Below are 16,122 nucleotides of genomic sequence, written 5' to 3'. Positions count from 1 at the left end.
CACAAAAAAAAACTTTATAGAATGAGATGAAGGGATGAGAAAAGATGAAAATTGTGGAAGTGTTCAGGGATTGTACTGATAATTATCCATATTACTCATTTTGGAAATAGTAAAGAAGGCATTCTTCCTAGTCTAGCATATTTATTTTGGGAGAAATGTATGATTTGATCGTAGATATAGAAACAGTTGGGAACAGGGAAGCCAGAGAATACGGGTGTATATTTATTAAGATGTATTTTTTATTTGTCCATTAGGGAATCAGAGATCTACAAAGAAGTAGCACTCCCAGAGACTCTTACACTGGTAAGAAAGGAAAAGGATCAGAAATAACATTTTGTGGGGCTGGAGAGATAACATGGAGGTAAGGCATTTGCCTTGCATGCAGAAGGATGGTGGTTCGAATCTGGCATCCATGTGGTCCCCCAAACCTGCCAGGAGTGATTTCTGAGCACAGAGCCAGGAGTAACCTCTGAGCGCTGCGGGTATGACCCAAAAACCAAAAACCAAAAAATAAATAAATAAACAAACAAACAAACAAATAAATAAAGGAAAGAAAAGAAATAACATTTTGTGCAGATTTGCAGATTTCTGGGTTTCTATGCAGAATATATAAGACCATTTGACTGGATAGACAGTTCAGGGATAAAGGCACTCCCAATTAAAGCCCATATTTATTTGTTCCCTGAGCACCCAGAGTGTGCTCTTGTCCCAAAATAGTCATTTTATTTTTTCCCAGTTAGTTTAATATTCAAACATACTTTAATTAAAATTGTGATGTTTAAAAAATAATAAATAAAAATTAAAATTAAAAAAGGGGGGCCGGAGAGATAGCATGGAGGTAAGATGTTTGCCTTGCATGCAGAAGGACAGTGGTTCGAATCCCGGCATTTCATATGGTCCCCGAGCCTGCCAGGAGCAATTTCTGAGCATAGAGCCAGGAGTAACCCCTGAGCGTGGCCAGGTGTGACCTAAAAAACAAAAAACAGGGCCCAGAGAGATAGCACAGCGGCGTTTGCCTTGCAAGCTGCCGATCCAGGACCAAAGGTGGTTGGTTCAAATCCCGGTGTCCCATATGGTCCCCCATGCCTGCCAGGAGCTATTTCTGAGCAGACAGCCAGGAGTAACCCCTGAGCACCGCTGGGTGTGGCCCAAAAACCAAAAAAAAAAAAAAAACCCAAAAAATAAAAAATAAAATTGTGATGTTTGTTTTTAAACTGATAAACACAAAATTTAATTAGGGGGTGGGTTGCCACATCTTGTGATGCCTCAGGGGTCACTCCTGGCTTTGCACTTAGGAAAGACTCCTGGAGGGGCAGGAGAAATAACACAGTGGTAGGGCATTTGCCTTGCACTCAGCCTATCCAGGACAGAGGGTGGTTCAAATACTGGCATCCCATATGGTCTCTGAGCCTGCCAGGAATGATTTCTGAGCACAGAGCTAGGAGTAACCCTTGAGTGCCGCTGGGTTACCAAACAAAAAACCAAAACAAAAAAGAAATTTAGAAAGGAAATACTCTGGGGCCGGGAAGGTGGTGCTAGAGGTAAGGTGTCTGCCTTGCAAGCGCTAGCATAGGACGGACCACCGTTCGATCCCCTGGCGTCCCATATGGTCCCCCCAAGCCAGGAGCGATTTCTGAGCGCATAGCCAGGAGTAACCTCTGAGCATCAAATGCGTGTGGCCCAAAATCAAAAACAGAAAACAAACAATAAAATAAACCAAAAAAAAGAAAAAAGAAAAGAAAGGAAATACTCTGGGCTAGAGAGATAGCATGGAGGTAGGGCATTTGCCTTGCATGCAAAAGGACGGTGGTTAGAATCCTGGCATCCCATATGGTCCCCCGAGCCTGCCAGGAGTGATTTCTGAGCATAGAGCCAGGAGTAACCCCTGAGCGCTGCCAGGTGTGACCCAAAAACCAAAAAAAAAAAGAAAAGAAAATACTCCTGGAGGTGCTCAGCAGACCATATGGGGTGCCAGGGATTGAACCCAAAGTGGCCACCAACAGTTCAAGTTCCCTACCCATTGTACCTTTCCTCCTGCCTGGGAATTAAATACTGTTACAGAAAGTCATTCAAAACTTCTAATGAGGGGGTCAGAGTGATAGCACAACAATAGGGTGTGTTTTCGTTGCTCACGACCAACCCAGGACGGACCCTGCTTTGATTTCTGCCATCCCATATGGTCCTCCAAGCCTGCCAGGTGCATTTTCTGTGAACAGAGCCAGGAGTAACTGCTGAGCTCTGCTGCCAGGTGTGACCCCCAAAAATAAAATCAGCCAACCTGTAATCAGAGTAAGGAGACTTTTGAGTAAATTAAACTGACACAAGTGTTTTGTTTTGTTTTGGATCATACCGGGTAACACCCAGGGGTTACTCCTGGCTATGCACTCAGAAATCACTCCTAGGGGCTGGAGCGATGGCACAGCAAATAGGGCATTTGCCTTGCACACAACTGACCTAGGACAACCACAGTTCGATCCCCCAGCATCTCATATGGTCCCCCAAGCCAGAAGTGATTTCTGAGCACATAGCCAGGAGTAACTCTTGCGCATCACCCTGTGTTGCCCCAAAACAAAACAAACAAAAATGTCACTTCTGGCTTGGGGGACCATATGGGACGCTGGGGATCGAACCGAGGTCTGTTCTGGGTCAGCTGTGTGCAAAACAAGCACTGTACTGCTGCGCTACCGCTCCAGCCTGTTTTTTTTTTTTTTTTTTTTTTTTTTGGTTTTTGGGCCACACCCGGTAACGCTCAGGGGTTACTCCTGGCTATGCGCTCAGAAGTCGCTCCTGGCTTGGGGGACCATATGGGACGCCGGGGGATCGAACCGCGGTCCGTCTCCTAGGCTAGCGCAGGTAAGGCAGGCACCTTACCTCCAGCGCCACCGCCCGGCCCGTTTTTTTGGTTTTTGAGTCATACCCAGTGATGCTCAAGGGGGGTTGCTCCTGGCTCTGCACTCAGAAATCGCTCCTGGCAGGCTTGGGGACCATATGGGATGCTGGGAATTGAATCTGGGTCCGTCTCGGGTCGACAGTGTGCAAGGCAAACGCCCTACTGCTGTGCTATTACCCCAGCCCTGACATTAATGTCTTTTTTTCTCTTTTTTTTTTTTTTTTTTTTTTTTGGTTTTTGGGCCACACCCGGCAGTGCTCAGGGGTTACTCCTAGCTATCTGCTCAGAAATAGCTCCTGGCAGGCACAGGGGAGACACTAATGTCTTTATCTTATTTTATTTTATTGAAACAATTGTGATCTACAGAGTCCTTCATAGTTGAATTTCAGATATACAATGAGTCAGGGTCCTTTCAAACTCCAGTGTCAACCTCCCTCTATCAATGGACTCAGAGTGCATCCTATCTCACCACTCTTTGTCCCCTAGCCTGCCAGTATAACACCCTTTTAGTGTATTGACGGTGGTCCTCAAACTACGGCCTGTGGGCCACATATTTTATTTGTTCCCGTTTTGTTTCTTCACTTCAAAATAAGATATATGCAGTGTGCATAGGAATTTGTTCATAGTTTTTGTTTTTACTATAGTCCGGCCCTCCAACAGTCTGAGGGACAGTGAACTGGCCCCCTGTTTAAAAAGTTTGAGGACCACTAGTTAGAGTGTTAAAATTTAGGTACAATTTTTTTTTTTGAGGAAGAGGGTGGAGGGATGAGAACCATACTCCTAGTGGTCAGTGGTGCTCAGGGACCACAACCAAGTCTGTCGAGGCTGCAGTCTCATTATAAACTGTCTTAACCTTTGTACTTGATCTCTCTCTAGCACAGTTTACATTTTGTCCCAATCCTCAGGGGTCCTGGGGATCACTTTGAGCTGTTGGGTTGAATACTAGAGCCTGAGGGTGTACTTGTTAGGCATCTGTGATGCCATCTGTGATCACAGCCATACCTGGTGATGCTCAGCGTTGCCAAGAATCCAACCTGAGTCAGTTACATGCAAAGCATGCATCCTAACTCCTATACATGGATATTTTTTGAGGGGGGAGGGAACCAGGTTGGAAGGTGAGGGGTCACACGCAATGGTAATCAGGGCTTACTCTTGGCTCAGCACTCAAAATCATTCCTGATGGTGCTGGAATAGAGAACCAATCCCTGGTTGGCCACGTGGCAAGACAAGGGCTCTGTCCAATGTACTCTCTCTCTCTCTCTCTGGCCCCCAACTTTTTCTATTACCACAAGATGGCAGTATATGTTGGGGTTGAAAAAAAATTAACTTGGTACTGGGTATGTTAACTCAAAATTAACCCAAAGCTTCTTCATTGTGAATGGAACATAAAAATAGGATCAGAGTAATGGCCTGTAGGGCATACCTTGACAACCCAGGATCAATCCCTGGCATATCATATGGTCCCCCAACTACTGCCAGGAGTAATTCCTGAAGTAGCCTCTAAGCATGTCCAAGGCCCCAAAACAAAACAAAACAAAAACCATAAAAATATCCTAGTGATGGAGCTGAAGAGATAGCATGGAGGTAAGGCGTTTGTCTTGCGTGCAGAAGGACGGTGGTTCGAATCCCAGCATCCCATATGTTCCCCCGAGCCTGCCAGGAGTGATTTCTGAGCATAGAGTAAACCCTGAGTGCTGCTGGGTGTGACCCAAAAACCAAAAACCAAAAAAAAAAAAAAAAAATTCTAGTGAGGGTCCAGAGTGGTAGCGCAAGTGGTAGGTGTCTGTCTTGCACGCACTAACCTAGGATAGACCCTGGTTCAATCCCCTGGTGTCCCATATGGTCCCCCAAGCCAAGAGCAATTTCTGAGCACATAGCCAGGAGTAACCCCTGAGCATCACCAGGTGTGGCAGCTGAGGGAAAAAAAAAAAAACTTTGTATGCAACCAACCAAATTCAATCCCAGCATTCCATATGGTATGCTGAGTACCTCAATGAATAATTCCTAAATGCAGAGCCAGAAGCATGGATAGGGGGCCGGAGAGATAGCATGGAGGTAAGGCATTTGCCTTGAGAGCAGAAGGTCGGTGGTTCGAATTCCGACATCCCATATGGTCCCCCAAGCCTGCCAGGAGCGATTTCTGAGCGTAGAGCCAGGAATAACCCCTGAGCGCTGCTGGGTGTGATCCTCCCCCCAAAAAAAACACCAAAACAAAACAAAAACAATTTTAAATGGGCTGGAGTGATAGCACAGTTGATAAGGCATTGCCTTGAATGACATTCTATCCCCAACATATGGTCCCCTGAGCCTGCAAGGAGTAATTTCTGAGCACAAAGCCAGGAGTAACCTCTGAGTACAGCCCAGTATGACTCCCCCCAAATTTTTTTAAACAAGATTCAAAACTGGAGATATAATACTACTGGTAAATTGCTTACCTTATAAATTGCCAACGTAGAAGTTTAATCCTAGTATCCCGAGCCCACCAGTAGTGATTCCTGAGTACAGAGCCAACAGTAACTCTTTATTGTTTGTGGGGTTTTGTTTTGTTTTGTTTTGTTTTGTTTTTGCCACATCAAGTGATGCTTAGGGGTTACTCCTAGCTATCTGCTCAGAAATTGCTTCTGGCTTGGGGGACCATATGGGATGCCGGGGATCGAACCACAATCTGTCCTAGGTTAGCACGTGCAAGGCAACTGCCTACTGTTGCACCACTGCTCTGGCCCCAACAATAACTCTTGAGTATAGCAAGTGTGGCCACAAAGTAAAACAAAATGAAACCCAAAATCCAGGAGAGAGAGGACATAGGTTAAAGCACTTGCCTTGCATTAGAGCTGACTCCAATTCAATCCCCAGCCACTGAATATGGTCCTCTGAGCACTTCCAGGAGTGATATTTTTGTTTTGTTTTGTTTTTGGGTCACACCCGGCAGCGCTCAGGGGTTACTCCTAGCTCTATGCTCAGAAATCGCTCCTGGCAGGCTTGGGGGACCATATGGGATGCTGGGATTCGAACCTCTGTCCTTCTGCATGCAAGGCAAACACCTTACCTCCATGCTATCTCTCCAGCCCCCAGGAGTGATTTTTTAGTATAGAGTCAGGAGTACACTCTGAGCACTGCTAGGTGTGCCCCACCCCCACCCAATGAAAACAGCTAAAATTAAAACAACTGTTCAGGTTCCCAGGGATTTCTAGGAATCATTTGTGCAGTCATGAAACCCTGGAGTTTGGTTCCAGGCATCTTCCTCACATGCCAAGTGTGATCCTGGAGCCCAATAAAGTGAAACCTCCCCCTAAGCATCTAGTTAAGTGTATGTGACACCCTGTCAATTTAGAAACAATAGAGAAGAGAAAGGGGAGAAAATTCCTCTTAATTGATTATCCAGAGCCTGAAGATATCCTAAAAGGGCTGTGTGCACACTTTGTATGTGGGAAGCACTGGCTTTATCCCCAGGCACTTCTGAAAATTGTCCTAGAGCAAATAGATATGGCCATAAATAAAATAAACAAAAGGTTGTCCAACGGCCAGAGCAATAGGATAGAGATGCTTGCTTTGCCAGTGATCCACACAAGTTTGATCCCAGTATCCTATATGGCCTCTAAGCCAGCAAAAAAAGATTGTCCAGAAAGGTATTTGTGAATTTCTTGTGCCAGAGTGATAACACAGTGGGTTGGGTACTAGCCTTGCACGAGGCCAACCAGGGTTCAATCCGTGGCATCCCATATGGTCCCCTGAGCACTGCCAGATGTGGCCCAAAACAAAACAAAAGATTTGTGAATTTCAAAAATTCACATGTGAGGGGCCGGAGAGATAGCACAGCGGTAAGGTGTTTGCCTTAGATGCAGAAAGACGGTGGTTCGAATCCGGGCATCCCATATGGTCCCCCGAGCCTGCCAGGAGTGATTTCTGAGCATAGAGCCAGGAGTAACCCCTGAGTGCTGCCAGATGTGACCCAAAATCCAAACCAAAACAAAACAAAAAAACAAAAACAAAAATTCACATGTGAAAAGAAAATTCTCTCTAAAAAGTATTTTCTGGGGTCAGAGTGATAGTGCCACAGTAGGGCGTTTGCCTTGCAGGCGGCTGATCCAGAATGGACCTTGGTTCCATCTCTGGCGTCACATATGGACCCCCAAGCCAGGAGCAATTTCCGAGTGCATAGCCAGGAGTAACCCCTGAGCGTCACTGGGTGTGGCCCCAAAACAAACAAACAAACAAACAAACATTTTCTGTGGACCAGCCAAAGCCTTTGCAAATTACAACAGTGGGGACAGAGGGATAGCACAGCAGGGGGCATTTGCTTTGCATGCGGCTGACCAGAACAGACCTGGGTTTGATTCGTGGCATTCCATATGATCCCCGGAGCCTGCCAGGAGCGATTTCTGAGCCCAGAATCAGGGTAACCCCTGAGCACCACCAGGTATGGTCCAAAAACAAATAAATTACAACAGTGATAGTTCTTAAGGGGAAATTTAAAAAAAAAAAAAAAAGAGTAAGTGGATGAAACCAAACTGTTTATTCACTATTTTATTTTTGTCTTTAGGCCACATCTAGTCATGTTCAAGGGTTACTCCTGGCTGTGCATTCAGTGTTTATTTCTGGTGGTGCTCAGAGGACCATATAGGATGCTAAGGATCAAACCTAGATTGGCTTCATGCAAGGCAAGCACCCCTACCCACTTACTATTGCTCTGGCCCCATTTTCTGGTTAATTTTTTAGAGGAAAAACACATTAGAGTACAATCAATGTAGCAATGGTCTAGTCTACCAACTCATAAAAGGAAAATAACTTTATGAACCACTACTGGGTGATCTGAGTTTTTCATTTGCATTAACCTCTAATCTAGGGGTGGCGAACAAGTTCAACACAAAGAGTCAAAATTTTAAACTGTGAGAGTCAGAGAGCCACACCACACAGTGACCTGACAAAACAGAAGAACACTCACACAAAAGCATATAATTTTAACAATAATATATGAAACACATATTGCATTTTGCCATTTTGAGTGAGGGTCAAAATCCTGCAGTGATGGTGAGGGTGTGTCGAGTCCTCCACACTCAGAACTAATGGCAAGATGTGACCCAACATGTGACACACGGGTCCCCCGCTCGCTGGCCTGTGCAGTTGTTTCGGAGGGATGATGCAGCCTGGGGGTGGGACTCCACGCTTGGAGATCTCTCCTCAGAGGTCCCTCCTCAGAAGCAGAAGAACAAAATCCAAACTTGGCAAAGAGCCACAGTATACAAAATAATGAGAAGAGGCAAAGAGCCGCATTCATTTTGGCCGGGAGCCGCATGCGGTTCGCCACCCCTGCTCTAATCCTACATATATTTTTAAAAATCTTTGATCTTCTGTTTCTTTTTCCTGGTTCCCCATATACCTAATCTCTTTGGGTTTTGTTGTTGTTATTTGGTTTTGGGGTAACACCCATCAGTGTTCAAGGATCATTCCTGGGAGGATTTAGGGAACCATATGTGATAGAGGAGCAAGGGGTTGGATTTTGCTCCAACATGCGCAAGGCAAGAGATTTACAGTTTTGTTCTGTAGCTCCAATCCCCAAATTTTCTTTCTTATTTTTTTTTTGGGGGGGGGGGCTAACCTGGCAGTGCTAGAGGTTACTATTGGCTCAACACTCAGAAATCACTCCTGGGGCTGGAGTGATAGTATAGCAGGTAGGGTATCTGCCTTGTATACAGTCAACCTGGATTCAATACCTGACATCCCATATAGTTCCCTGAGTACCACCAGGAGTAAGTCCTGAATGCAGAGCCAAGAGTAATCCCTGAGCACTGATGGGTTTGACCCAAAACCCAAAAAAGAAAAAAGAAAAGAAATCATTCCTGGTGGTACTTGGAAGGAACAGAACCGGGTCACCAGTATTCAAGCAAATACCCTACCTACTGTTCTATTACTCCTGCCCCTCTTTCTTTTCTTTTCTTTTTTTTTTTTTTTTTTTTTTGGTTTTTGGGTCACACCCGGCAGTGCTCAGGGGTTACTCCTGGCTCCAGGCTCAGAAATTGCTCCTGGCAGACATGGGGGACCATATGGGCGCCGGGATTCGAACCGATGACCTCCTGCATGAAAGGCAAACGCCTTACCTCCATGCTATCTCTCCGGCCCCCCTCTTTCTTTTCTTTAAGGAAAAAAAATTGGGGGGAGGTCACACCAGGTGGCATGCAGGGGTTAACTCCTGGTTCTGCACTCAGAAATCACTCCTGGAAGGATTGTGGGAACATATGGGATGCTGGGATTCAAACCACCATCCATCCTGGATGGGCTGCATGCAAGACAAATGCCCTACCAAGGTGTTATCTCTCCAGCCCCTAAGGAAAACAAATTTTTATTTATTTATTTATTTTTGGTTTTTGGGTCACACCGGCAGTGTTCAGGGGTTACTCCTGCCTCTACTCTCAAAAATCGCTCCTGGCAGGCTCAGAGGGCCATATGGGATGCCTGTATTCAAGCCACCATCCTTCTGCATGCAAGACAAATGCCCTACCTCCATGCTCTCTCCGCCCCCCCCAAGAAAATTGTTTTAATTTAATCATCATGAATTACATTGTTACAAAGTTATTCATTATTAGTTTTCAGGTATCTGATGTTCTAACACCAATCCCTTCCGTCTCTACTTTCCTCTACCAATGCCCTCAATTTCCCTCCCTCCCCAAGCCTGCTTCTATGATAGGTACTTCCCTTTTTCTTTTTTCCTTTTAGGCACTATAGTTTGTAATACTGTTACTGATAGGGTATCTTGCATATCATTTTACCTCTTTTTAGCACCCAGCCTTTGTCTAGAATGATAATTTCCTTTTTTGGGCTTATCTAGCCTCCCCCCCTCCAGTTACAAGATTACTACTGAGGGAAAAAACCAACCAAACAAGATGCTGAGACCAATTCTTTTGCTCTTCATTTCTATTGTCTTTGAGCACTATAACTATATATAACTATATATATATAACTATAGTTATATACATTAATATATATAATTGTATAGTTAATAACTATAATAACTAGTTATTCCCCTACTATGTTTCTTTATGCCCCTCATATGAGTGATTCTGTTTGTTTGTTTTGGACCATATCTGCCTGGTAGCGCTCAGGGTTTTCCTGGCTCTGCACTTAGAAATTACTCCTGGTGGCCTTGGGGGACAATAGGGAATGCTGAGGATTAAACCTGGGTTGTCTGTATACAATTCAAACATCCTACTTGCTGTACTATCCTTCCAGTCCTCACAGGTCCATTTTTATTCTTTCCAGAAACCCCTTCACCAATTTCTACCCACAGCTTTTCATATAGGTAAGTAATACCATGCTTTCTTTAGCTTAAAATCTGTTCACAGGCCGGAGAGGTGGCGCAAGAGATAAGGTGTTTGCCTTGCAATTGCTAGCCTAGGACGGACCGCAGCTTGATCCCCTGGTGTTCCATATGGTCCCTCCAAACCAGGGGTGATTTCTCAGTGCATAACTGGGAGTAACCCCTGAGTGTCAAATGGGTGTGGCCCAAAACACTGACAGTACCAGCAGTACCTGGGCTGATTGGGCTGTTTCTCCATTGGTTTGTACCACTGAAATGTATAATCTTCTTTGCAAACCAGAGAGAATGTTGAATAGCATTGTCTGGTGAGAATCTCAGTTATTTTATTCTCAGTCACAAGCAAGGTATTTACTTCCCTTTGGCTTACATAGTTAAGCACTTATATTACATGTGCTTTTACCTTTCCTGCTCTCTGCTAATACTTTAGCTTTTCCTCCATAGACCTTCACCTGCCTCTTCTGGACAGGGAACTGTTCCTTTCAGACCATGTCTAAATAGAGAGGATTCAGACCAACTAAGAATCATCTCACCTAGAAATTCTGGTAAGTTGAATAATATTTCCAAAGGAGATTCAACCACTGACATATATTCTATATGAAAACCTTCAAAGTGTAAAAAATAACCAGAGATCTGTTTTTGTTTGTTTGTTTGTTTTTTTGCCTTTTGGGCCACACCTGGTGACACTCAGGGGTTAATCCTGGCTATGTGCTCAGAAATCACTCCTGGCTTAGGGGATCTTATGGGACCCTGGGAATTGAACTGCAGTCCATCCTACATTAGTGCATGCAAGCAAATGCCTTACCACTTGTGCCACTGCTCCAGCCCCCTGAGATCTGTATTCTCATTGTCTCTAATTTTTTATTTTGTTTTGTTTTGTTTTTTGTTTTGTTTTGTTTTTGGGTCATACCTGGCGGCGCTCAGGGGTTACTCCTGGCTCTGTGATCAAAAATTGTTCCTGGCATGCTCGGGGGACCATATGGGATGTCGGGATTCAAATCATCATCAGTCCTCGGTTGGCTGCATGTAAGATGAACACCCTACCGCTGTGCTATCTCTCAGGCCCCATGATTGTCTCTAATGTACTCCATACTTTGAGTTTGGTTTTTGGGCCAGCCCCAGCATTGCTCAGGTATCACTCCTTGCAGTACTCAGGGCTCCATGTTGGGTACAGAAAATTGAATGTGGGGCGGGCAAGGTGGCCCTAGAGGTAAGGTGTCTGCCTTGCAAGCGCTAGCCAAGGAAGGACCGTGGTTCGATCCTCCGGTGTCCCATATGGTCCCCCCAAGCCAGGGGCAATTTCTGAGCGCTTAGCCAGGAGTAACGGGTGTGGCCCGAAAAAAAAAGAAAAGAAAATTGAACGCAGGTTGGCTAGTGTGCAAAGCAAGCACCCTAAATGCTATACTATCTTTCTGACCATGTAGGGTTTGTTTGTATTTTGTTTTGGGGACATGCCTAGTAGCGGTGCTCAGGTGTTACTCCTGGCTCTTTACTCAGAAATCATTCCAGGCAGGCTCAGGGGACCATATAGGATGCTGGAGATAAAACCCAGGTGTGTCCAGGTCAGCTTCATGCAAGGCAAATGCCCTACCGCTGTGCTATCACTCTGGCCCTGTCCTCACCCCAAGTTCTCTATTCCTCACAGTGGAGATGACTTCAGCTTATACCTATATTTGTCCTGTCACCATTGCTATTTATTGAGTATTGAGTAGGTTCATATGTGGAATTAAACTGATCTTGGGAACACAGTCGTAGGGCATTTGCTTGCATGTGGCCGACCTGGGTTGGGTTAGACCCAAGTTCGATTCCCAACATCCCATATGGTCGCCTGAGCCTGCCAGGAGTGGTTTCTGAGAACAGAGCCAGGAGTGCCCCCTAAGCACCACCAGGTGTGCCCCACACACACAAAATGATCTTACTTGTTTTGTAATCAATCCTTGCATATAAAAGTTTCTGGCAGACTAGGGGCCAGAGAGATAGCATGGAGGTAGGGCGGTGCATGCCTTGCATGCAGAAGGATGGTGGTTTGAATCCCGGCATCCCATATGGTCCCCTGAGCCTGCCAGAAGTGATTTCTGAGCATAGAGTCAGGAGTAACCCCTGAGCGCTGCCAGGTGTGCCCCCCCCCAAAAAAAAAAGTTTCTGGCAGACCAGAGTGATAGCACAATGGGTAGGATGTGGGTTTTGTTTTTGTTTTTTTAGGTTACACTGGGTGGGTGCTTAGGGGTTACTCCTGGTGCTGCTCTCAAGAATCATTCTTGGTGGGCTCGGGGACCATATGAGATACCAGGGATCGAACCCAATTCAACCATGTGCAAAGCTCCAGCCTCAGAGGTAGGATGTTGCCTTGCACACAGCCTACCCAAATTAGATCCCCAGCATCCAGAGCTTGCCAGAAGTAATTTCTGAGTTCAGTACCAGAAGTAACCCCTAAGCATTGCTGGTGTGGCCCCAAAATTAAAAAATAAAAGAAAGTTTCTGGAAGCCCATTTCTGTATGAGAGTGATAAAAAACCTTTTTCGTTCATCTTTTTCAAAATATACCTCTGCTACCTTTTCTCTTTTTTTGGGAGGGGGCACACTTGGAGGGGCTTAGGGGTTACTCCTAGCTCTGCACTCAGAAATTACTCCTTGTGGGCTGGAGCCATAGCACAGTGGCAGGGCGCAGCAAACCTGGGATGGACATGGGTTTGATCCCCGGCATCCCATATGGTCCCCTGAGCCTGCAAGGAGCACAGAGCACAGAGCCAGGAGTAACCCCTGAGCACCGCTTGGTGTGGCGAAAGAAAGGAAAGGAGGAAGGGAAGGAGGGAGGGAGGGAGAGGGAGGGAGGAAGGAGGGGAGGAAGGAGAGAAGGGAGGGAGGGAGGGAGGGAGGGAGGGAGGAAGGAAGGAAGGAAGGAAGGAAGGAAGGAAGGAAGGAAGGAAGGAAGGAAGGAAGGAAGGAAGGAAGGGAATTATTCCTTGCAGGATCATTATTCCTTGCAGGATTGAGGGATCATGTGGGATGCCAGGGATCAAATTCAAGTTGGCTGCATGCAAGGCAAATACCTTACTCACTGTGCTGTTGTTCTGGTCCCTGCTACCTATTTTTGAGAGGGGACTGTCACTTCCACAACTAATCAGAATCTTTGTACCTGTGTTTGGGTCTTTTTTTTTTTTAAATATGGAACACTTCACGAATTTGCGTGTCATCCTTGCGCAGGGACCATGCTCATCTTCTCTGTATCGTTCCAATACTAGTATATGTGCTGCCAAAGTGAGCACTGGGTTTTACTACTCTTAGTACCCACATACTCCCATACATCATGAACTTTAGAATCCTCTTAAGTTGCGGCCAGAGCTATAGCGCAGTGGTAGAGCCTTTGCCTTGCATGCAGCTGACCCAGGGCGAACCTGGGTTTGATCCCTGGTGTCCCATATGGTCCCTGAGCCAGGAGTGATTTCTGAGCACATAGCCAGGCGTAACCCTTGAGCCTCACCCGAGTGTGGCCCAAAAACAAAACAAAAGAATCCTCTTAAGTTGCTAAGATCAATCTTTTTTCATTTTGAGCGGTGCTCCTCAGAATTCGGCTTTGGTCATTTCTTTTTCTCTTTCAGATCAGAGGGAGAATAGAACCACATTAGAGAGAGTTCCTGGTTTCCAGCCACCAGTCCTACAAGAGAGCCTTTACTTGTTTGCAAGAAAAACTCATGGTTAGGCCTGCATACTGACTTCCTCATTCTGGCCTTCTATTCAATGAAGAATGACATGGGTTTCAATTATGGTAACCATAATTGTTGTTTGGTTGGTTTTGGAGCCACACCCAGCAGTGCTCAGATGTTACTCCTGGCAGGCTTGGGGGATCATATGGGATGCCAGGAACTGAACCCAAGTCGGTCACGTGCAAGGCAAAGGCCCTATCCCTGTGCTATCACTCGGGCCCTAATTGTTGGACATAATTGTGGACATAATTTCCCAGTACAATTTCAATTTCAAATATCCTATACTATTGTCACATTAGCTTTTTGGTTTAAGAAATATCTCAATGTAGGGCCGGAGAGATAGCACAGCGGCATTTGCCTTGCAAGCAGCCGATCCAGGACCTAAGGTGGTTGGTTCGAATCCCGGCGTCCCATCTGGTCCCCTGTGCCTGCCAGGAGCTATTTCTGAGCAAATAGCCAGGAGTAACCCCTGAGCACTGCCGGGTGTGGCCCCCCCCCAAAAAAAATCTCATGGAGGAAGGGCTGGAGTGGTAGCATAGTGGTAAGGTGTTGGCCTTGCACGCGGACAACCCAGGACAGACCTGGGTTTGATTCCTGGCATCCTATATGGTCCCCCAAGCCTGCCAGGAGTGGCGATTTCTGAGCACAAAACCAGACCAGGAGTAACTCCTGATCACCTATGGGTATGGCCCCAAAACGAAAAACAAGGCCGGAGAGATAGCACAATGGTAAGGCATTTGCCTTGTATGTGTCCAACACAGGATAAACCCTGGTTCAAATCCCGGCATCCATGTGGTCCCCTGAGCCTGCCAGGAGTGACGTCTGAGCGAAGAGCCAGAAGTAACCCCTAAGCACCATCGAGTGTGACTCAAAAACAAAAAAAGGGGGGGGCAGAGCGATAGAATAGCGGGTAGGGCACTTGCCTTGCACGTGCTCGACCTGAGTTCTGTCACCAGCATCCCACATGGCCCCCTGAGCATGCCAGGAAGGTGTCCTGAGCAAAGCTAGGAATAGCCCCTGAGCATCGCCGGGTGTGGTTAAAAAAAAAAAAAAGAAGAAAAGAAAAAAAGAAAACACCACCAACAACAACAAAAAAAAGCCAAACGGAAATCAACAACAAAAACTATGTCATGGGGTCAGGGAGAATAATTAATGTTCTTAAAGTACATGCTTTGCATGTGAGAGATCCAGATTTAATTTTTGATACCACATAGTCCCCTGAACACCAGTCTAGGAGTCACATAGTGCCCAGCAAGGTCCAAATATAAAAACAAACCAATACAATGTCTATGGTAGAGGACCAGAGCAATAATACAGGAGGTAGGCATTTGCCTTGAATGCAGCTGACTCAGGTTTGGTCCCTGGCATGAGGATGTTTCTCATTGTCACTGGTAAAACTCAGTAGTTTTCATCATTACCAACTAAAGGCTAGGAAACAGCCAGGTGATAGTAATGATCATTGCCTTTTTCTTTTTCATCTCTTCTATTTTTTTATTTTATAATTTTTATTTTTTTATAATTTTATTTTGACCAAAGTGGATTTGATCATTGCCTTTTAAAGTTTTATTTTATCTGGGGCTAGAGAGATAATACAGCAATTAGGGAACTTGACCCCAGTTTGATCTCCAGCATCCCATATGGTTCCATAAGTACAACCAGGAGCAGCCCCTGAGGACCACAGGGTGTAGTTCAAAAAGAAAATAATAAATTTTTCCCAAAGCCCTCATAGTAAAGTTTTATCAGATTTTTCTCAATAGATCATGTCACTTTAAAACATAAAAATGTGTAGATTAAGAATGACTTGGATGGACCGCGGTTCGATCCCCCGGTGTCCCATATGGTCCCCCAAGCCAGGAGCAACTTCTGAGCACATAGCCAGGAGTAACCCCTGAGCCTCACCCAAGTGTGGCCCAAAAACCAAAAAAAAAAAAAAAAAAAGAATGACTTGGGGCCGGAGAGATAGCACAGCGGTGTTTGCCATCCAAGACCTAAGGTGATTGACTCAAATCCCATCGTCCCATTTGGTCCCCTGTGCCTGCCAGGAGCCATTTCTGAGCAGACAGCCAAAAGAACCCCCTGAGCACCACCGGGTGTGGCCCAAAAACAAACAAAAAAAAAGACTTATGGGGCCAGAGCGGTGGCACAAGCAGTAGGGCATTTGCCTTGCACATGCTAACCTAGAATGGACTTGATTCCTGGTGTCCCATTTGGTCCCCCAAG

General features: G+C 45.7%; 1 protein-coding gene and 1 non-coding gene across 2 annotated transcripts in view; one reads left to right on the top strand and one right to left on the bottom strand.

Moving 5' to 3' along the window:
* RNF212B (ring finger protein 212B) overlaps nucleotides 1-13,898 on the top strand; it is a 52,866-nt gene extending 38,968 nt beyond the window's left edge. Inside the window, exons 10-13 of the mRNA XM_049768975.1 lie at nucleotides 255-303; nucleotides 10,145-10,184; nucleotides 10,644-10,744; nucleotides 13,798-13,898. Of these exons, the coding sequence (XP_049624932.1) occupies nucleotides 255-303; nucleotides 10,145-10,184; nucleotides 10,644-10,744; nucleotides 13,798-13,898 (291 nt within the window). The remainder of the gene's footprint in view (nucleotides 1-254; nucleotides 304-10,144; nucleotides 10,185-10,643; nucleotides 10,745-13,797) is intronic.
* On the bottom strand, nucleotides 13,358-13,464 carry LOC126003190 (U6 spliceosomal RNA). The gene has a single exon (XR_007493725.1). It is a non-coding gene; the product is annotated as a U6 spliceosomal RNA (small nuclear RNA).
* Nucleotides 13,899-16,122: the final 2,224 nt, after the last annotated feature.

The sequence above is a fragment of the Suncus etruscus genome, chromosome 2, assembly GCF_024139225.1.
Source record: "Suncus etruscus isolate mSunEtr1 chromosome 2, mSunEtr1.pri.cur, whole genome shotgun sequence".
In the NCBI taxonomy this organism is placed as follows: Eukaryota; Metazoa; Chordata; class Mammalia; order Eulipotyphla; family Soricidae; genus Suncus; species Suncus etruscus.
The sequence above is the reverse complement of the archived record's forward strand: the minus strand, read 5'-3'. Positions and strand labels throughout refer to the sequence as shown.